At 37.0% G+C, this 23759-nt stretch overlaps 1 protein-coding gene across 1 annotated transcript; it reads right to left on the bottom strand.

Moving 5' to 3' along the window:
* Window positions 1-2733: 2733 nt before the first annotated feature.
* Window positions 2734-3301, bottom strand: LOC107046350 (A-kinase anchor protein 14). Its single transcript, XM_015268953.1, has 2 exons — window positions 3060-3301; window positions 2734-2965 (listed from the first exon to the last, which is right to left on the bottom strand). Exons 1-2 carry the CDS (start codon window positions 3299-3301, stop codon window positions 2734-2736), a joined length of 474 nt encoding a protein of 157 aa, XP_015124439.1.
* Window positions 3302-23759: the final 20458 nt, after the last annotated feature.

Here is a 23759-nt window from a genome sequence, read left to right as displayed (position 1 = left end):
ATAGATTTTCACTGAAATTTCTTGATGAAATATCATTTTTTCATTTTTTTCGCTTCTCAATTTCAAGAGAGGTATTATATTATTATCTAAACAAATGCCTGAAGGAATTTATTGATTATACTCTTGATTAATGAAGATCCATGTGTCCCTTCAATTGTTACAGGCTTTTTCGAAATTACTCCAATTAATAAGCTTATTTACAACTTTCTCTCACCTTGTAATTTCAATTGCGGAAGGATAAAGTAAAGCGAATATCCACGATGGCCGATGATGGGGATTTTGTGGGTTATAAAAAATGCTTTTTGTGTATAGCCAACACACGACTGTATTAAATAATTCATTTACCAGTGAATTGAATAATTTTATGTTACTTCAAAAGAAAAATGGTACATTATTTATTGAATTTATAATATTAATTACCTCGTTTGAAGATAGCACGATGCCTTCTGCCACGTTTATATCACAAAGAGAAATATAAGGAATGGAAATCAAGAAATATAAGGAATGGAAATGAAGAAAAATAAGGATTAGGAATTTGTTGTTTGTTTCTTATTCTTTTTGATTGTGCACCGGCTTTGAGGAACAGGAAAAAATTATCGTTTATTCTCTGGACACCGCGAAAATTTGAAAAAAAAGAGACATCAATAGTCATTCTAAAATTTATTTTAACGTTTATTGAGGGTATTGAATATCACTTTTCATGTAAATCGAACACGTTTATTTTTTATTATGAAAACTTCTGTAATACAAACCAATAAATTATACAAAAACTGTTCTTAAACGCTAAGGCATTGGAATCGGAAAATCTCATTTCCTTTCTCATTGTCATCAGAAACTCTCATTACTTATTATATACTCACAATATACAGTACAAAAGCTTTTTTCAATTGTCATGAAACTATCGCATCATTTATAAAAATATTAAACGATTTATATGAATATTCAACACGTCATTCCTGCTACACAACATATCATAACTTCTTCAAAAAAATTATCAATATAAAATTATTTTCTTTTCTTAACAAATGTCAATTATTCATGCTTTTTTCTTCAGAAATAAATATCATTTTTTTTATTTATTCGTACGTGATAAACTACTTTATTCCTATCAGAATATTATCTCTTCAAATCACTGGACTTGAGTATTGTCAATGACAAATCACGTATTTCTTTCCCTGATACTTTTCTCTGATATTCTTAATTTCTATTAAATATTTTGTACTGCGATCAGTCCTCGAATATCCTATTTTTGGTTTCCAATAGTAGACATATGAGAATACTAACCAATACTGTTGTGTCAAATAAAGAAAATCACGAATTCAATTCGTCGATAAACAAATCGAAATTAGAATGCAAATATAAAAAAAAAATTTCTCCTCACAGGACACAACTTGTTCCTCCAGAAAACTTCTACCTTGCTATTGATAAATACTATTGTCTCTCTAACAAAAAGCCATTAAATTTGCAGGAAAAAAATTTATCGAATATGAAATTAAAAAAAAAAGATACTTCATGAGACAGATAATATTTTCATGTCTTAGACAAACAAAATTGAATTGCGCAAATAAAAAAAAACATTATGAAACAAAAAAATTGAAATTCATCTTGGCAAGAAACTTACCTTTCTTTACGGATGTTTAAGTCTTGAAGATGAATTAGAATAGAATAGAAGAATAGAATATGCACAGCTGCTCACTTAAAGCGCCCAGAGTCACCTAAATCATACGATTTTTTGTAACATCCGCCTTAGTTTCGGTCAGTCACACAGCCCCAGCCCTGTGTTTCTCACTAGGCTAATAAGGCTGGTGACAGCCGCTTGTTGTAAGTCCTCTGGTTCCAGGAAAGCCTGGCCCCAGATTATAGCGACGGAGTGCTAATTCACATAAAATGTGGATGACGCCATCCTTCTCACCTCCGCACAGTCTGCAGTCTTGTTGTTCTGCAAGTTTCATCTTGAACAGATGAGCTCTGAGAGCTGTATGACCCGTGAGGAGCCCTACTGCTACCCTCAGATCCCCGCTGTGCTGCTCCAGAAACTTTCTGGTGAAAATGAATTAAATCTGCAGAAAAAAAAAAAATGATATCGAATATGAAATTTAAAAAAAAAGAGACTTCACGAGACAGGTAATTTTTTCATGTCTTAGACAAAAAAAATTGGATGCGCAATTAAACAAATAACATTATGAAACAAAAAAATGAAAATTGATCCTGGCAAGGAAAACTTATCTTTCTTTACGGATGTTCAACTCTTGAAAATGAATTAAATCTGCAGATAAAAAAAAATAATCAAGAACATAAAAAAAATCCCCTCAGGGAGTTCCCCTCCGCCTCTAAACAAATTTTTCTTCTTTTAGAAGAAAAAACTCCTCTATGAGAACATTAAGATCATTCTATTCCTTCCCCCCCAGTAAATTTCTCCCTCGCCACTCAGAAAATAGCTTTCCCATAGAAAAACGTGGAGAACTCGCGATCCAAGAACAATAACTTTTCTCCTAATCAAACTTCTCAGTGTGAAGATGAAAAAAATATATATGAAATCATCATGAACTTAAAAAAAAAAGAAAAATCATGCTGGCAAGGAAGTCATATCTTCTTTACGGATGTTGATGTCTTGAACATGAATTAAATCCGCAGATTAAGAAAAAATCATCAAGAATATTAAACAAATCCCCCTTAGGAAGTTCCCCTTCCCCTCCAAACAAATTTTTCCTCATTCAAAAGAAAACTCCTCCGTCAGTCTGAATCAGAATTGGTTTTTTCAGCAGTGAGATCCATGAGAACCTGTTTATAAGTTCTTTTACTCTTAGGATTCGTGCTACTGGACTCACCACCACTGCTCCTCTTCCGACCCTTACCAGATCCCTTACCAGAGCACTTTCCGGATCCCTTTCCAGATCTCTTCCCTGAATCCTTCAAAGGTGCAGCGATTTCTCCGATTTTTCGGCTCAATTCCTTTGCCTTCTGACTTATAGTGACATCGTCGTCCGACTCGCTCTCCTCCACCACCAACTATCTTGCATCGAATTGCTGACCAGCAGCAAGTACGCCGTAGTTTTGACCGTAGTTTTGAGCCGTAGTTTTGAACAGCAGAAAGTGGCTGAGCAGCAGGTGCTGGTTGAACAACAGGTGCTGGTTGAACAACAGGTGCTGGTTGAACAACAGGTGCTGGTTGAACAACAGGTACTGATTGAACAACAGGTGCTGGCTGAACGGCAGGAGCGACATTAGGGATGACAGCGTGACCACGTCTCAATTCCCTGGGATTCATGACTGTGTCATCGACAACAGTGACATCCGTCATGGCGGTGACTTGGAGCACGATGTTATTGTAGCGATTGCGACGAAGCAGCCCTTGCAGTCTGACATGAACCCCGACATTTGAATTTTGATCGAAATTTGTGATATTGACGATGAGACGCCATCAGTGACAGCACCACTGCTAAAGCAGACGTTTCCAACAGTGCTGCGAAGAAATTGAGCCTGAACGAATCCAGTGAGAAGGATTAAGTGACGAAAATTTTAGATCTTGAAAATTCGGCAAAGCAGAAGTTTTCACTTACAAATCACTCGTCCTTCAGCAGCTGCAAGATTCGCCATGGCAAAGTCCTCAACCTGAGGAAGTGCAGCTCTTGGTTGAGGCATCGGACCCAAGATAATTTCTGCGTTGCTGTTGGGGGATAGCTCAATTGGCAGCTAAAAAAAAATTCAAATAGAATTGAAATTTAGAGAGAAAAAATTCCGATTCGCCCAGCCGGGATTCGCACCCGGGTCTCCCAGTTACGCGCCGGGCACTCTTACCGACTAAGCTACCGAGAACTATGGAAATTCTCACTCCAAATTCAACTCAGCACGCCGCCTAACCACCTTTAGGCATTAAATAAATTCAAATAGAATTGAAATTTAGAGAGAAAAAATTCCGATTCGCCCAGCCGGGATTCGAACCCGGGTCTCCCAGTTACGCGCCGGGCACTCTTACCGACTAAGCTACCGGGAACCACGGAAATTCTCACTCCAAATTCAACTCAGCACGCCGCCTAACCACCTTTAGGCATTAAATAAATTCAAATAGAATTGAAATTTAGAGAGAAAAAATTCCGATTCGCCCAGCCGGGATTCGAACCCGAGTCTCCCAGTTACGCGCCGGGCACTCTTACCGACTAAGCTATCAGTCTGCCAATTGAGCTATCAGTCATGGTAGTTGGCAACTATTGGGGTTTTGACATATATAAATCAAAGCAGGATTAGCTGCTACAACCCTAGGGCGACAAATTTTGAGCACCATATTTTCAATTCTGCCTCTAAATATTACAGCCATTTCCTCCCAGAGAAGAAGTCTGACCTCTGTTCCCTGGAAATTGCCCAAGATATATCTATCCAGTTCAAATTTGCTTGGAGGGGCATTTACTCGAATCCTCCTTGCATCTGGCCTGGTGACAGCTACAATCACCGTTCTAAATAAACAGAAGATGAAATAATGAAAAGAGTTGAAATTTAATCAACAAAACGTTTAATTGTTAAATTTCTCGACAATTAAAAATTCATCAACCCTTCACCCATCATTTCTTCATTCTTATTTGATGATCTTACATCTCCCTGACCCCACATTACACCACGACATTTTTTTATTTTTTTTATTTTTAATATTTCATGAGTTGAAAATTAATTAAGAAGACGTTAAATTATTAAATTTCCTGACAACAAAATATTTCTCAACCCGTCACCCATAATTTCTTCATTCCCGTTCGATGATCTCTCATCTCCCTGACCGTACGTTGCATCACCACACGACATTTTATTCCAAAAATTTTTTTTTTTAAATTATTTCTCCTGTATTAATAGAAAAAAAACCAAACGGATACTTGGGTTTGTTGATTGATCAAATATCAATGTTTAGAATGCACTCTCATAGAAAATTCTCTCTCTGCAGATGAACAGGATCAGGCATCAGCCATGAAGAGCGCAACTCGTTCCCCTGATCGCAGTTCTCCTCCTGAAAACCTGGAGCAGGAGGCAGTGGATCATTGGCGAACCAATGACCAGTAGTTAAAAGTACCGCGCATGTCCACACCGACAGCAAAATTCTTGCCACCAGTGGTAGCACCAGCAGTAGCGCTAGCGCCGGGACCAGCACTAGCGCTAGCGCCGGCACCAGCAACAACACGATTGGTAATGTCACAATTGTTATTCACATTTTTTATATTTCTCTTCAAATTATCTGATTTCGACAACAGCTTGCCAATCATAATCTTGTCGGTTCCTGATGCTTGTCAGTAATTGATAAGAAAAATAATTGGAAATGATTCCTCAATGATTTGCTGGGAGTAAGTTTCGTTTTTGAAGGCAAACATCATCAGAAATACCGAATTAATCCATTTAAGGATGAGCAGTTGGGTCTCCATTCAGACTCCACATGTGCTAGACTCCAATTATCTGGATTAAATTGACTTTGAAATAGCTTTATTTTGGCAGCAGGCTGAGGAAGCATTTTTCCAATTAGATAATCATTAAAAGAGGTCTTTGAAGGTAAGCATCATTAGAAACACCGAATTAATCCATTTGAGGATGAGCAGTTGGGTCTCCATTCAGACTCCACATTTGCTAGACTCGAATTATCTAGATTGAATAGACTTTGAAATAGCTTTATTAGTGACAGCAGGCTGAGTAAGCATTTTTCCAATTAGATAATCAGTAGAAGAGGCATTTGTTGTTGACTTCTCGTCTATTATTCATTGTTCGATGATTTACTTTTTTTTCGTGTTTCTCCATTTACATTAAGTAATAAAATGTAACATTTTAGATGTTTCTTTGTATCAATCAATCATATGAGTTCCGAGAGAGCTTGCCAATATGATCGTGAATTATTTTTGGAGAATTAGAGTTTGTTTTGGCCAAAAGTCCGTCAATGATCCAATTGAATAATCATGAATTCAGTAGACTAATGATGTTTCATGACAATTCGAACGGAAGAACAGAATCATTTTTTAAACTAAAAAAATAATTTCTCATCTTTTAATAGAAAAACAACCAAACGGATACTTGGGTTTGTTGATTGATCAAATATCAATGTTTAGAATGCACTCTCATAGAAAATTCCCTCTCGGCAGATGAACAGGATCAGGCATGAGCCATGAAGAGCGCAACTCTTTCCACTGATCACACTTCACATGCTGAATACCTGGAGCAGGAGACAGTAGCTGAAAGTACCGCGCATGTCTACACCGACGACAACGGTCTTTGGACCAGTACCAGCACCAGCACTAGCTCTAGCACCGGCACGAGCAACAGCACGATTAGTAATGTCACAATTGTTAAACAATCTTGTCGCTTCCTGATGCTTCCTGATTTTGCGTAGGTGTACACCAAAAACAGTACAATTTTCTGAATGGTCCCTGTTTGAAAAATCTAAGAGAGATATGCATTTGGAGATGATTCCATTCGCTTTCCCAGCCCGGTATGCGTAGGTTTACACCAAAAACAAGACAATTTTCTGAATGGTTCCGCTTTGGGAAATCTAGGTGAGATATTAATTTGGAGATCATCCCATTCGCTTTCCTAGCCCATTTTGCGTAGGTTTAAACCAAAAACAGCACAATTTTCTGAATGGTTCCTGTTTGGGAAATCTAAGAGAGATATGGATTTGGAGATGATTCCATTCGCTTTCCCAGCCCGGTTTGCGTAGGTTTGCACCAAAAACAGGACAATTTTCTGACTGATTCCGGTTTGTGAAATCTAGCGCAGATATTAATTTGGAGATGATTCCATTCGCTTTCGCAGCTCATTTTGCCTAGGTTTACAGCGAAAACAGCATAATGTTGTGAATGGTTCCGGTTTGGGAAATCTAGCGCAGATATTAATTTGGAGATGATTCCATTCGCTTTCCCAGCCCATTTTGCGTAGGTATACACCAAAAACAGCACATTTTTCTAATTTGTTCCGGTTTGGGAAATCTAGCGGAGATATTAATTTGGAGATGACTCCATTCGCTTTCCCAGCTCATTTTGCGTAGTACTGCAACAAGACAATTTTCTGAATGGTTCCGCCTTGAGAAATCTAGGGGAAATATTAATTTGGAGATCATCCCCTACGCTTTCCCAGCCCATTTTGCGTACCCAGTAAGCAAAGACCCGTGTTGGAATTAATCCTTTATACGTTCCTCTCAATACGTATCGTGGAAACGTTCGAAAAACCTCCCTGAAACATGATTTGAGTCGTACGTATCGTCAGAGGGAACGAACCGCTTTGGAGTACGTTCATGACTAAACGTCTGGAAGCGTGTCATTCAGGGATACACAATGATTATGTAAATATCATATGTTTTATATCATTTTTGGTTAAAGTGTTCTGCGACTATATAAGTGGAAATCGTTTTCGTATATTTCGACTTTAGCGGGTACTGCGTTGAAATGCTTCGCCATGTGTTTTAAAATATTATTTTTAATGTATATTAAAAAATATGGAACGGTCTATCCCTGGCCATTTCATTGAAATCCGTCCTGGATCATCCCTTCTCATAACATATAGGCTTGTCTCTTCCAGGTCGCATCTATCCACATATGGAACATAATATTCAGTATATGCTAGAAAATGAATGATAAGCTAATGTCCGTCATTGGAATCACCTGTGAGATGAACATTTTGAAAGTTCTAGACATATTATTCGGAACACCTTCCAGTATCTTTCCTTAGACAACATCGATCTATCCTATCCTTGGAAATTGAATACGAACAATATCTTTTAAATATAACCATATTCCGACTTGGGTCAACTGTATTCATACTGACCAGAAATTTCGTTCTAGTATTCCCCGATAGTTCTCGAAGAAAAAAACCGCGACGACGTGTACTATTTGAATGCGAACTTAATTGGTACCACAAAACTTTGCTCTTAATTGTGACAAGTGGTACATTCTGGATGTGAATTCACACATACAGATCAGGGCACATATCATCAAATCCTTCAGGAGAAATTAGCACCGTTACGTTCAGAGACATTCGCACTTCATGGGTGTCGGTGAGCCTCGTGAATAAGAATTTCATCAGACACTCCACTGCAATAGATGATTGGATGTCTGCAGAGTATAATGACAGAATCAGTTTCGACATGACCTCCGATGGGACCTTCAAGGGACGCTTTAAGATCAGTACTTAACGGGACATTAAAATGTAATCCAGTAGAAATTCAATATTTTCGATTCACGTCTAGATAATCCGTAGAATTAATATCATAACCGATATGTTCAAATATCAGATCAGTGTCCATTGAAGTTTACATTCTAGATTTATCACCTCACGAAACTCAACGAAACGGGGCATTGGCTACTCGAGCAGAGCATTCCTTCCGGATATATTGGAATACATTGTAGGACGTATGATTTCGAAATGATATCATTGTGTTGGACTTCAGACTCTAGATAATCGTTTTTAACAATGCTTGGCGGAATTTTCCCCGAATAAATTTACTCACAACGCCTTGTGATGTTTCTTAAAACACCCCTCCCAAATCACTAGAAATCATGTCCCGTGAGAACATTTCAACTTATTAGATCCTGCTGTGATTTCTCACGAACCGTTCGAGGACCATTATTAACGAATAATAATCAGGACGCCCTAAGCAAGTTGGAAAAAGTGCTATCCATTTATTCTCCCCTGGAATCTCCCAAAGATACTCGGGAAAAATCCAAATTATTCCGTGAGAACAGAACCATTTTATCTCCCTCTCCGCGAAACTCCGGCCACTACGAAACGAAGATAACGTTCGGGCTACACGTCCAACTGAATACGGGTAGAATGTCTGGGTGCCTATCAACAGGACGATTCGGAGAATCTTCCCCAATAGAACATCGAATGTCCACTTATTTTAATGTGATGACTGCGACGTTCTCTGCGGATCCCTACTAATTGAAAGCCACCAAACTTCGGGAGTTATCTCCAGAAAATATTTGGATCCAATGTTCCGAAACGTATGATCGACGAACGCTTCCAAAACGTTTCGGGGCGCAACAAATCAGGATATTATGACTTGGAATGGCTCGCATCCGTATCTCCATGATACCGGCCGACACATCTATCAATGAACGCTTATCGGTCATCTCCATTGTTGATTCATGCACGTAATGTGAATAAAAAAATAATTATAAATTATTGGAATTCGCGCAACCATTTGCAGCGGATTTTCGTTGTTATCATGGGTAAGTAAGAGGAGGGGATGAAACTGAAGAATAATCATCAAAGGGACAGGACTTAGTCTCGAATTGTATAGCCGCTGACTGTTACGGCACGATTCGTAATTTACTCCAGACAAAACTCAATCTGCAATCTCATATGCGATCATGTTACCGAGCACAAGAAAAAAATTATTCTCGAATCCAGAACAAATTTTAAAAGTTTCAGAATATCAGAATTTGGATACGAAAATTATTATTTTTTTATATAGATATGGACGCCTTAACTCGGAAGGTGTCATATATCGAAGGATTTTTTTTCGTTTTTTTTTTCAACATTTGTATTTGCAAAAAAAAAATTATAGACCTCGTCTATATCTGGTACATCCAGTATATTCTCCTCAAGTATCCCTGCCTATGCGTGTAGTTTGGCATGAAATCCCTCATGCAAGCATTCGCAATTTCGATCCCGCCAAAGTTCACGCACATACAATAAAAAAAAAACTTCACACACATGTTGCTAAGGCATTTATTTGCTCAATATACTCGATGTATTGAAAATTCTTTGAATTGAATGAATTGAACATTGAACACTAAATTTTAATTTCTTATTCTTTGATTTTTTATTTTTAATTCATTGCATTAAATTTGCATTGGTCAAAAATTACAACATGATTGAATAATTGCAATTAAATAAAATTGTATATGTTTATGATTAAAATTAAATTAACGTTAAATTTGATTAAATGAATGAATGATTAAATTGAATTAAATTGAAATCCCCCCCTTCCCTTTCCCCGCACGGCCTTTCAGTGCGCACTTCAACCCTTTCCCTGAAGAGACATTTTTGCTGTCCTTTCGACTGCGGCCCATCTCATTTTCTTATCCTTCAATCTCAGTCCTTAATAGCAACTCGACCACCGGATGAATTTTATACATATATATATTTGAAGAGTATAAAATATTCATATTCCTGACAAAAAGGAAAATAACTAAAACAAAACATGGATAAATGATAAATAAAAGTTTATTTTCTATCGTATGCACTCATGAACAATTTCGCGAAAAAATTGTTGACATAATTAAATGTTCTGCTAATAGATAGAGTTGAAAGTCATTGAAGAAATATCTCGGGCCACCAAAAACCTGCGGCGCAGTGCTAGAACACTGGTAGCCGCTTTTTTCACAAGCCGATGTTTGAACAGCCTCAGTTCAGCTTCCTCATAGCGACCGTCCTCTTGAAACATAATTCCAAAGCCGCGAGGGTCCCACATTATTTCCTACGGGAAATGTTAGGAAATGTTATCTTTCAACTTCACAGCTACGGGAATTCAATCAGGGGTTGTTCAGGTTCACACATAGCATACCTCATTAGAAAAATCTGTGTCCCCAATCACAAAATCCATGAATTCCCTTAGTAAGTGATGGGGAATTTTATAAAAGCTGGATATCGCAGCCTCTAACTCTACGTGAGACCGCATCTACAGGAAAATAGAAAGCATAATGAATTCTTCACCGTGGCTGTTGCGGTTCATATGATGCACCATACTCTTACCACAGCTTTCAAATCATAGTCATAATTTGTCGTCATGCTCAGAAAATGCTCATAGGAAACGTACTGGTTAGGCTCTGAAATCCAACTGAATAATGAATAGACCTTATAGGCATACCCCCACTCCGCCTATAGAAATTGGTTCAATGGCGTTGTTCACATATTGCCATCACCATTGAATTTTTCATTTCTTTATGTCTCTAAGAATGAAAGCTAGAATGGGCCCATAAATCGGCGCCACCTCCAATTACATAATGAATACCGGCATGTTGTTTTTTGAATATGAGTCACTGTTTGTACGGGACGATATCAGCTTCAAAGAAATGTCAATAAATTCACTTTCATGACGTCATTGTACGGATGCTTATACTGCGTGGTCCCATCTCTTCAGAATTGAAACCGAGAAATTTGAGAGCAATTATGAACGGTCTGTGAGAGGAATACCGGACTTATTTGTATTTCAGCCGTTGGGAAAATTGTACTAAAAAATCATCAAATACCACATTACCATGGTAATGAGCACTGACTATCGAGATATGAAAAATTAGAAAAATGCGCCAATCATTGAAATCTCTCATGTCATAGTCATGTAGGCCAAGTTTCAGCAATTTTATAAGTTGATTAGTTCTCGAGATATAGGTAGTTATCGGGAAAGAGTTTTCCGTAATATCTCGAGAACGAATTAACCGTTAGATTTTTTTTTCTTTTTGTTCACATTGACGATCGCGTATCTCCATAATGATAAATGTGAAATGATTGAAATCTTGAATAGGTCATGTACTGTAGTATTACAGCTCGTGGCTGCCGATCACATCCACTAGCGCCGATGATTGCAGTACAGACGGAGCGTTTTTCTAATTCATTTATAGACGGCATTGAACGGTTGATTTGGTATTTATTAAGTTCGATAGTTGAATCGTTCTACATATCTTTAATTATAAATGTCAAGTACAGCAAAAATGCTTATAACTTCAATTTACAGATACTTTTTTTTGTACTTATCATATGATTTCTATCGGAGGATATATGCTTTCGTCCTGCTTGCGGATTACTTGTGCATGATGAGGAATTTTCAGTGTTATTGTCGTAGAGATGATTATAGAATAATCAATATAAGTAATAAATATATGTTGACAATTTTCTCTTTTCCCTTACATCAAGAAATAATCGAGTTGTTAAAGCTACATCGGTCTAGTGGTGTGAAATTGTAGGTTGTTGAGATTGGACGTTGGGTTGCAATGAAAGGGGATAATATCAGAATTCTATAATAAAGTTATGTACTTTTATAATCGAAGTTAGTTGAGGGAACACTTTCCACTAAGACGGGAATTTATATAGCGTTCCACGTTTGTGACGTCGCAGGATAATTTGGATAAGGTAGGAGGGGATCCAGGATACTCGAATACTTCAATATATTAATACTTGCGCTATCTTCACACCCCGGCCAACAAACGCAAAAACGATAAATGTTCCTCTGTAACTTCAACTTGCTGTCTCATTGAAGTGTTGCCAACAAACAGAATTGCCAGGTGTTTCAATACAGTTTTCCATTCTTTTCTCCTCTCTGCTCGTATGGAATCGTCAATCATAAGTCTCTGGAGTAAATGGTGATGCGCTCTGCTCAGCAAGTCCTTCACTTGCCCTATTTCCACGTTGTAATTGTGACCATCGTCGACAATGTTGGCAAGTAATCTGGCATACCGCATAATATTGTGTTCACTTAGCCCTTTCGTTATGCAGTCATTCACGAAAACGGCGAGAATGTCATCCGTGATGATACGCATCCAGATTTTATCCTGTTTCTTTGTAACCAGAAACAATTTTGCTTCCTGTGTAAAATCGGTTAAATTGATTGTCCATAATCTGTGAATACTGTTGTCTTCCGCGAACAGTTGTGTCATTGTATCTCTCGTCCTCCTGATAACATCTGTGGAGTTTGTTGTATTTTACACCCGTATAGGTGCACTTTATGCACGTCATGTACTTGGATGCCTCCCTGGGAGTTCGAGCGCGACGTGTTACGTATTGACATACGTTACTCTATTATTCGATGTTATCTTGAAATAAATTAAAAATAATGAAAGGAAATGTAAATCTTCAGAGTACAAAAATTCTCAAACTAATATTTTGCAAAAATTCACCTACTAATCGAAAGATTGACTAAAAACAAACATGAAAACTGTCCACTTTATTTTTTGATAAAATCAATATTTTATGAGTTATGGACACTTGAAAAATAAAAACGAAAAATACAAGAAAGAGCTTATATCAAGCTAAAAAGACGAAGTGACGAGTCCAAAAAGATGGAAACGTCAACAGAGGACGTAGCAATATTTGTCACCTTAACATTGACCGATTGATTAATCTAAATACAATCATTAACTAAAAAGAAAATAATTAAACTACCAATGATTATAAATGAATCGATCTGCGGTGCCAAGGCAGGCTGGCAACCGTGACAATGAGTAACGCACACTCTCGAAACGAGGAAAATCGTTGAAACTTCTGAACAAATTCGTCGAAAAACAAAAATGTTGAGTTTTCGAGATGGTGTAACTTTTGCAAAAATGAACAGAAAAATAAGAAATTACTCTCAAAAATCATTAAAATAAGTAGAGAACAAATTATCTGAGAGAAAATCAGAATTTACTCAACAGTTATCAAGTTACATTATCAATTTGTTGAAAGATGACGTCATAAGCGAACGACGAGTACATACTAATTAAAGGTTAAAAATTACTAAAAATATCTCAATTAGAATGAATCCTCTATTCCCATTATCATAAGAGATATAGATTTTTGTGTTTTGCCCACACAGACTCACGCAGACGCATGCGAGAATACATGAAAACATAGAAACACCATAAAAAAATAGATAAATCACTTTAAAAGAATAAATCAACACATGAAAAATCATGAAATAATCCAGGCCATCGATTCCTCAAATCATTTGTCTCGGAAAATCATAAAAGAGATGAAATTGTTTATAAACAATTAAGAAAACTTGCATACAAAAATTTGAAAATAATCTAAAAATGAAGGGTCTATATTGGTGTAGACATCCACCGAAAATCATTCCTTCATCTCTGTAAAAAACGGAGATATGAATTTTTAAAGATTTATACACTCACACATTCAAATACGTATACACGTGTGCCAGTCGAAACTTTGGAAATTCATGGCGCCGTCTGTAATGAAGATGGAGAAAAATTCCCCTATCAAAAGACGCTTCATAAAATTAGAACTACCAATTCTACTAATGAGAATCTCAAAAATCGATAAACAAATTCAATTGTTATTAACAAATGACATACAAGTTGTCCAAAAAATATATATAGAAAAATATACAAAATAAAGGCCTCTTGAACCTTAATACAGAGTAACTTGAATCGTTTCTTCATCTTCATATGCAACGGTGATATGAAATTTTCAAAGGGTAACACTCACACACACACACGTGTACCCGTGAATCTATTAGAACTTTGAAAATTAATAGCGTCCTCTGTGTTAAAGATAGAGAGAAGTTTGTTGAATAAAAAGTATGCTATAAATTGCGAGCTACAAAATTCCGTCATCAAATATGGGAAAATCCATTAACAAATCTAATTGTTATAAACAAAACATTATAAATTTTATCGGAAAATCTGGAAAAATGCTAAAAACAAAGATCTCGAAGGCTAGAATAAGAAACAATTTGAATCATTACTTAATCTCCATATGCAGCGGAGATATGATTTTTTTTTTGAAAGTTGCACACATTCACAGATGTGCATGCGCATGATGTAACGAAAGTTTGGAAATTGCTAGCGCTTTTTCTATGGGAAATATAAGAAAAGGTTTGGTATGAAAAATCATCTATAAATTCGGCTCTACAAGACAGCATTCTCAGAAAGTCAAAAAGTCAATAGACAGATCTGACTGTCTATTGACATGTCATTCGAAAGTTATCATAAAAATTCAAAAATCAATGCAATCAATTGAAGTTTAAGTGAGGAACATGAAAATATTGAAAAATCACGGAAAAAGTCAAATTAGAAAGTGTCAATTTCCAGGTCATTAGCTACCCTTAACTTGAAACCTTAATAAACTTTGAACAAATTAACATTTCGGAAAGTAAAATATTCCAAAAATACTCCATTAAATTCTCCACAGAATAGAACATTAAACAGATTTTAAATTCAAAAACCACCCTCTGAGAAGCTAATAGACAGTTTCTCAAGGGCAAATTTTCAACTATGAATATCTCCGAAGATTATGAAGACAAAATAATGAAATTCGGGAAAAAAAATACTATAAATCGAGGGCTTTCAGATAAACCAGAAAACTTCCCGATAAATTGTTAAATAATAATGTTATTAACAATCGAATGTTGTGAAAAATGAAAAAAAAAATCTTTTATCACTAGAATTACATTTCCGGTCCAAAAATAGACTCAAAAACAAATTTTGTAAAATTTGTCAATAAACAAGGTCAATAGATAAAAAGGGTCGCTTGTAGTACCACAAGGGTGCCGTAAGGAATCGTTTGAGCCATAGTGAAAACCCGCTCGAAAATTGACTCAAAAACGAAAGATTTATTGTCAAAAATACCGAAAATAATAACAGAAATTCAAAAGTAAAAATTCAATGTATTAAGGCATATGTAAAGTACCGCAGTAATGGGAATGAATCACATGAAAAACACAAGGGAGCCGTCGACGCGCTCCCCACTTATTCAGTCAGAGAGCTCTACGCTCAACGCAGCATCCCCACTCACTCCCACTACTGTGCTACTAATGCGCCAATGATCGACTCCGCACACACCGAGTCGAGGTACCTCCAGTCACAGCGGCCTACAGTCAGTTCAGTTCCAGCGCTCGCAGTAGCCGGTCATAGCTCAAAAGGAGCTCCGCGAAGTGAAATAAATTCGGTAAAGTGTTTTTCGGACTTAGAAAATTCGCGAGTTTGTGGACTTAGTGAAATTCTCAACACGTCCTCTTGGGACTTGGAGAATTTTTGTAATATCCCTTCTGGATTTATTCTTGATTTGTCCCCTTGGGACTTACAATTATTTACCTTGATTTGTCTCCTCTGGACTTAGAATTATTTCTCGATCCAAACTTAGGATTTTTTTTTTGCCACTTCAACATCTCATTTCGAACTTCTCATTCACCAAATTATTAGTAAAATTTATTCAAGAGTTTCATCAAGTCCACTACACTTTAATAAACAAATCTAATCCGATAATCCGTTGAATACACGGCGGTGCCTGAACTGACTAGGATACTCGACTTAAAATTCAAATAAAAATTTGAAATGAAAAAAAAAATCAATTCTAACATATTTTGTGACCATAAAGTGAATTAAAGTGCCAATACCCTAATAAATAAATTCTGAAAATTTAGTCGAGACGATCTGAATGCTTTGAACATATTTTGTTCGGTGTTCAGCAATTCTCATGAGAACTCTCAAAATTTGTTGACTTTTTATGAAGTTATTTCGAGGATTTTGCCGAGACGATCTGAAAATGCTTTGAACATTGGTTCGGTGATTTCAGTGACCCCCCACGAGAATCCTCGCAATACAGTTCATACTTTTTACCAGTGGATCAATTCTGAGGATTTTGCCGAGACGATCTGAAAATGCTTTGAACATTGGTTCGGTGATTTCAGTGACCCCCCACGAGAATCCTCGCAATACAGTTCATACTTTTTACCAGTGGATCAATTCTGAGGATTTTGCCGAGACGATCTGAAAATGCTTTGAACATTGGTTCGGTGATTTCAGTGACCCCCCACGAGAATCCTCGCAATACAGTTCATACTTTTTACCAGTGGATCAATTCTGAGGATTTTGCCGAGACGATCTGAAAATGCTTTGAACATATGTTCGGTGTTTTCAGTGACCCCCACGAGAATCCTCAAAATTAGTTTACATTTTAAATTCATGAAGTTATTTCGAGGATTTTGCCGAGACGATCTGAAAATGCTTTGAACATTGGTTTGGTGTTTTTAGTGACCCCCCACGAGAATCCTCGCAATACAGTTCATACTTTTTACCAGTGGATCAATTCTGAGGATTTTACCGAGACGATCTGAAAATGCTTTGAACTTTGGTTCGGTGGTTTAGTGACCCCCACGAGAATCCTCAAAATTGGTTTACATTTTAAATCCATGAAGCTAATTCGAGAATTTTGCCGAGACGATCTGAAAATGCTTTGAACATTGGTTTGGTGTTTTTAGTGACCCCCCACGAGAATCCTCGCAATACAGTTCATACTTTTTACCAGTGGATCAATTCTGAGGATTTTACCGAGACGATCTGAAAATGCTTTGAACTTTGGTTCGGTGGTTTAGTGACCCCCACGAGAATCCTCAAAATTGGTTTACATTTTAAATCCATGAAGCTAATTCGAGAATTTTGCCGAGACGATCTGAAAATGCTTTGAACATTGGTTCGGTGTTTTCAGTGACCCCTACGAGAATTCTCGCAATACAATTCAAATTTTATTTTCCGCAAAACTTAAGTTTAAAATTCAAATATTCCAGTGATCCTAGCCAGTGACGCGCATCCGACGCTCGGGAACTAAACCACAAAACCTAAAATAAAGAAAATATTGTTTGACCTTTCTAGTTTTCAAAATATCCAAAGCTATTCCCAGTGGTAACAAAAATAATTACAGACTGAAAAGTGGAAATTTATCTAAATAAACTGAAACCAGTGATCCAGTGAGCGTTTGTTCGATTGTTGCCTGCTGTTGGAAGCGAGCCGCTGCCGCCCGTCGGACTCCTACCACTCAACGAACAAATCCTGGTACCTTCAAATCAAGCCTTCACAGATCGAGACCCTTTGCAACAACGATCCAGAGTCATTGACGAGCAGAAGTGAGTAAAATGAAGACAACAGTTTATTTCTCTTGTCCCGGAGATCATTTGATACTCCAAAAGTAGAGACATTTATTCCCGGATCAATAAAGAACACGAATGAGGGATCGCTTTTCAACCCAGTTACGGCAAGTCAAAGGGTAATCGGCTACCGCTCGACGATTATTTCTTAAAATTTTGGCTTCCCAACTTCTCTTGTTTGTTCAAATTTTAATCAATAAAATAAATTTTACTATTTTATTTAATTTTATCTCAAATCAATCGGGAATACGTAACAGACGAGAAGGGATGAATTGACCAGTTGGGTTAACACTACGACAATTGTTGTATAACAATAATCCATTTCCCTTGATTAAGTTCGCGATACGTGCTGCCTCCTTAGATTTACCATTGCCGTCTACCCTTATGAGATCCATGACGAGTGGCTCCTCCCGGTGAGCTTTGATTACGTGTTGTTTGAGCTTAGTCGTTTGGATTTGCAATATGAACATAGATTTGACCTGCGTTCATCCGTAGCTGCTTTCACCTTCTGCTCACCGCGAATGAAATCACTTACAGGTTGGGGAACTACTACAGGGTAAGCAGGCTTTCTGCGATGAGCTTTTGATCGATTTTTCTGATTGCCCTCTCCCTCAGTGCTCGAGGATCCACCTTCAGATAACATGAACTGGGCGTAAAGGCTTCCACACATCTTGGCGTACTTCTTCTAGTCTTTAAGCTCGAAAAAAATGTCGCAGGGGATTTTCACTCCTTGGGACTTTTCACATAGACATTACTGGAAGCAACCGATATACTCATCCAGCCACCCCTGTGTCACAAAATTCACCGCCTCGCTCACATTCAATCCCTTGTTATACCCTTGATGGTACGCAAACGGGAGTAGGACAATACTCCCCTGGATATTGAGTGATTATGGTATATAATACCGTTGTCAGTCAAGACATGTGGTGGAATGAATAAAGTCTTACGAGAATCTACGACACTCCTCTGCTTCCTGTGGGCACAGTTTTGCAGCCAGTTTCTCCAGCTTAGAACCTTCACTAGGGGGGATGACATACCATATTTTTGGTTTCCGATGGTGCAGATAGTTGATAGATCCAAGGTATGAGTCTTCGATGTGGATCGGAAAAAGACTCCCCCCCGTCCCTTGATAGTTCCAACTAGTGGTAATACCGGAGTATTCACCGATAACAGCGGAAAAGCTTTGCAAAACTGTATCCAATCTATTTAAATTGATTGCTTTGGTATCCTCGTCGAACAAACTTCCATTGCCTGTCGCGTAATACGGGCTCCTGTTTACGATGTCCTCCCAAAAAGACTTCTTCGCACATACTCCCCTCGTCATGTCGGTCAGCTATCTGATAAAATATGCCAAATGGAACTATAGGTTCACCTAGTCCCCCGAAGTCCTCTATTTCTTCGTCTTTTCTGAGCCGCTGCATCTTGGCACTTTTCTGTTTACCGCAGGATTTGCCCTTCATTTTAACTTGAACTAGTACTTCCAGTGCAGTGAACGCGTCCCCATGATTCGAAACCACCTGGCGACGTGAATAGGGCATCTTATGTTTCAAATTAGAAAGATCTTTGTATTGTGATCGGCAAGGAATGGATTCTCCAGCGGATCGAATTTTCAACGCCCCAACACACTTGACGTCAGTTCGCACTTCAAAAAGTTTCATCAACGTCTGAAAATTGCTTGATTTAGATTCTTGTGGGTACATAGTAACGACACTACTGTTATCTTTTGTGAAGCGAATTCCTTGATGGAATTCCATCTGTAAAATAAAAAAGTATTTGTACTGTCGTAAATTACAAAAGAGGAATATTATTGCTTATCAAAAATTCATTTTTTTTCTTCCATTTTATTCTATTTCACTTGTCCAAATTATATGAGATTCTAGAGGTACCACAGTGCGTCAGCCCGTGGCTGCCCATCGCAACCATCAGAACTGTTATTGTCTTATGAACTGACCGGCGCATATATGCCCGTAGAGAAGAAAAAAATAACCGCAGCGCATTTAGACCATAGCCAAATAGTATCCTCAATATTCGCGATCGTTGTTATTTGTGTTTAATTTTTAAAGTCTCCCACATAGAATTGTCATTGAATTAAAGAAAAAGTAGATAAAAACAATCACTTATTCATCGCCCCGGTTCGTTTCTGACGTGTGCATAATCACGTCTCCAATCAACGGTTAATCATCCAATATTCTGCCTAATAAAGAATGCTATATTCTCGAGGTACCACAGTGCGTCAGCCCGTGGCTGCGCATCGCAACCATTGTTACGTATTCCCGATTGATTTGAGATAAAATTAAATAAAATTTATTTTATTGATTAAAATTTGAACAAACAAGAGAAGTTGGGAAGCCAAAATTTTAAGAAATGATCGTCGAGCGGTAGCCGATTACCCTTTGACTTGTCGTAACTAGGTTGAAAAGCCATCCCTCATTCATGTTCTTGATTGATCCGGGAACAAATGTCTCTACTTTTGGAATATCAAATGATCTCCGGGACAAGAGAAGTAAACTGTTGTCTTCATTTTACTCACCTCTGCTAGTTAATGACTCTGGGTTGTTGTCTCAAAGAGTGTCGATCTACAAGGGCTTGGTCAAAAAGTACCAAGAGTTGTCCGACGGGCGACAGCGGCTCGCTTCCGACGGCAGGCAACGATTGAACAAAAGCTCACCGGATCACTGGTTTCAGTTTATTTGAATAAAAGTGAAATTTTCACTTTTCAGTTTGTAATTGCTTTCCCTTTTCACTGAGAATAGCTCTGGATATTCAAAGACGAGTTTATTTCGCTTCGCGAAGCTCTTCTTTAGATATGACCCGGCTACTTCGAGCACTGGAGCTGAACTGGTTAGGATCACTGAAATATTCGAATTTTAAACTTAAGTTTTGCGGAAAATAAAATATGAATTGTATTGCGAGAATTCTCGGGGGGTCACTGCAAACACCGCACCAATGTTCAAAGCATTTTCAGATCGTCTCGGCAAAATTCTCGAATTAGCTTCATGGATTTAAAATGTAAACTAATTTTGAGGATTCTCGTGGGGGTCACTAAAACACCGAACCAAAGTTCAAAGCATTTTCAGATCGTCTCGGTAAAATCCTCAGAATTGATCTACTGGTAAAAAGTATGAACTGTATTGCGAGGATTCTCGTGGGGGTCACTAAAAACACCGAACCAATGTTCAAAGCACTTTCAGATCGTCTCGGCAACATCCTCGAAATAACTTCATAAAAAGTCAACAAATTTTAAGAGTTCTCATGAGAATCGCTGAACACCGAACAAAATGTTCAAAGCATTCAGATCGTCTCGACAAAATTCTCAGAATTTATTTATTAGGGTATTGGCACTTTAATTCACTTCATGGTCACAAAATATGTTTGAATTGATTTCTTTTTTTTTATTTCAAATTTTTATTTGATTTTTAAGCCGAGTTTCCTAGTCAGTTCAGGCACCGCCGTGTATTCAACGGATTATCGGATTAGATTTGTTTATTAAAGGGTAGTGGACTTGATGAAACTCTTGAATTAATTTTAGTAATTATTTGGTGAATGGGAAGTTCGAAATTAGATGTTAAATTGGCAGAAAAATTCTAAGTTTGGATCGAGAAATAATTCTAAGTCCAGCGGGGACAAATCAAGAATAAATAATTGTAAGTCCCAAGGGGACAAATCAAGAATAAATCCAGAAGGGATATTACAAAAATTCTCCAAGTCCCAAGAGGGACGTGTCGAGAATTTCACTAAGTCCACAAACTTGCGAAGTCCGAACAACAATTTACCGAATGTATTGCACTTCGCGGAGCTCTTTTTGAGCTATGACCGGCTACTTTCAGCACTGGAACTGAACTGACTGTAGGCCATCACGTCTCGAGGTACCTCGACTCGCTCTCTACGGCGCGTCGACGTTGCGTCGAGCCGCCGAAGTGGCACAGTGGTGGGAGTAGTGGGGATGCCGCGTGAAGCGGTGAGACTTGCTACCTGAAGGTGGGGGTCGAGCGTCAAGCGTACCCCTATGTAATGTGTGTAGAGTACTCCCAACACTGTGGCACCCTACTAGGCCTTTATACATTGAATATTTTTACATTTTTAATTCATTTGAATTATTTCTGATATTTTTAGTTATGAATAATTCATTTTTGGCTGAATTTTGAAGTTGATTTTCACTATGGCTTAAACGGTTCCTTAAGGTACCCTTATGGTACTGCAAATTAAAATTTTTGTCTGTTGACATTGTATATAGACAAATTTTACGAAATTCGTTTTTGAGTCTATTTTTGAGCTGGAAACATAATTCCGATGAAAAACATTTTTTTTATTTTTTTTATAACATTCGATTATTAATAACATTGTTATTTAACAATCTATCGGAAAGGTTTTTTGGTTTATCTGAAAGACCTTGATTTATAGTATTTTTGCCCAAAATTTCATTATTTAATCTTCATAATCTTCGGAGATATTCACAGTTAAAAATTTGACCTTGAGAAACTGTCTGTTAGTTTCCCAAAGGGTGGTTTTTGAATTAAAAAATCTGTTCAATTTTCTATTCTGTGGGGAATTTAATGGAGTATTTTTAGAATATTTTTACTTTCCGAAATGTTAATCGATTCCAAAGTTATTAAGGTTCCAATTTAAGGGTAGCCAATGACCTGGAAATTGACACTTTCTAATTCAACTTTGTCCGTGATTTTCCATTATTTTCCTGTTCCTCTACTAACCTTCAATTGATTGCATTGATTTTTGATTTTTTATGGTAGATTTTGAATGACATGTCGATAGACAGTCAGATCTGCCTATTGACTTTTGACTTTTTTGATAATGCATTCTTAGAGAGGCCAATTTATTCATCATTTTTCGTACCTAACTTTTTCCTATATTCCTCATAGAAAAAGGTCTAGAAATTTCCAAAGTTTCGTTAGAGCACATGCATACGCATCTGTGAGTGAACGCGTGTGTGCAACTTTAAAAAAAAATCATATCTCCGTTGCATATGAAGATTAAGGAATGATTCAAATTTTGTCTCATTCGGGGCTTCGAGATCTTCGATTTTTAGTCTTTTTCCAGATTTTTCCGATAAAATTTACTATGTTTTGTTTATAACAATTAAATTTGTTGATGGGTTTTTCCATATTTGATCGAGGGATATAATAATTCACAATTTATAGAATACTTTTTGTTCGACAAACTTCTCTCCATCTCTTACACAGAGGGCGCTATTAATTTCCAAAGTTCTGATAGATACACGGATACACGTGTTTGAGTGCGTGAGTGTGGTATCTTTGAAATTTCGTATCTCCGCTGTTTGTAGAGATGAAGAAACGATTTTCGGTGGGTATCCTCAGCGATATAGACGCTTTATTTTTAGCCTGTTTTCAAGTTTTTTTTATGAACATTATCCCAATTGTTTATAAACAATTTTACATTTTTATGATTTTTCCAGTCAAATGATCTGTGGAGATTTTAAGGTTGAATTATATCTTGATTTTTCGTGTGTTTATTATTATTTTTCTCTATAACATCATCATGTGCAATCGAAATATAATTTGATAACTGTTGAGTAGATTTATTTTCTGTCTGAGACAGTTTTTGTTGTATTTACATTATAATGGTTTTTAAGAATAATTTTATATTATTTTTTTTGTTCATTTTTAAAGGAATTACATCGTTTCAAAACTCATGTATTCTTCTTTCTTCAGTTAATTTTCCTTAAATATTTAAGAAGACTTCCCTGTTTTGAGGGAAAACGTCACTCGTTGTCGTGGTTGCTAGCCTGCCTTAGCATCGCAGGTTAGTTCATCTATAATTATTAGTATTTGTGGGCTCCTTTTTGGTCCCGTCCTGTTTTTATTAGTATAAATTATTATCTGAATAATTAATACTTAATAAAGTATTAATTATTCAGATTGCTCAACCGCCAATGCCAAGGTGACAAATACTATTCCGTCTTCCGTTAACAGTTTTGTTTTCTTCTTCTTTTTGTTATTTGTGTTTTTCATTTATTTCTCTTTTCTAACTTGAATAGAGAGTTTTTAGCTTCGTTTCTTCTTTGATTTATTGTTTGTAATGTATATATTATTTTTTTCTCCAAATATTCAATATTTCAATTTATTTTCATTTTTTTGCGGTCATTTTCCTATATTTGAACTTTTTCACTTCAAATGCAAATGCAAAT

Source organism: Diachasma alloeum, unplaced genomic scaffold (assembly GCF_001412515.2).
Source record: "Diachasma alloeum isolate Michigan unplaced genomic scaffold, Dall2.0 Dall_scaffold_01323, whole genome shotgun sequence".
Lineage (NCBI taxonomy): Eukaryota > Metazoa > Arthropoda > Insecta > Hymenoptera > Braconidae > Diachasma > Diachasma alloeum.
The sequence above is the reverse complement of the archived record's forward strand: the minus strand, read 5'-3'. Positions and strand labels throughout refer to the sequence as shown.

Coding starts and splice junctions, on each gene's coding strand:
- LOC107046350 (XM_015268953.1), bottom strand. CDS start 3,301: ATGACGGATGTCACTGTTGTCGATGACACAGTCATGAATCCCAGGGAA. Junction 2,966..3,059: donor AACTACGGCTCAAAACTACG/GTCAAAACTACG, acceptor TGTCACTATAAG/TCAGAAGGCAAAGGAATTGA.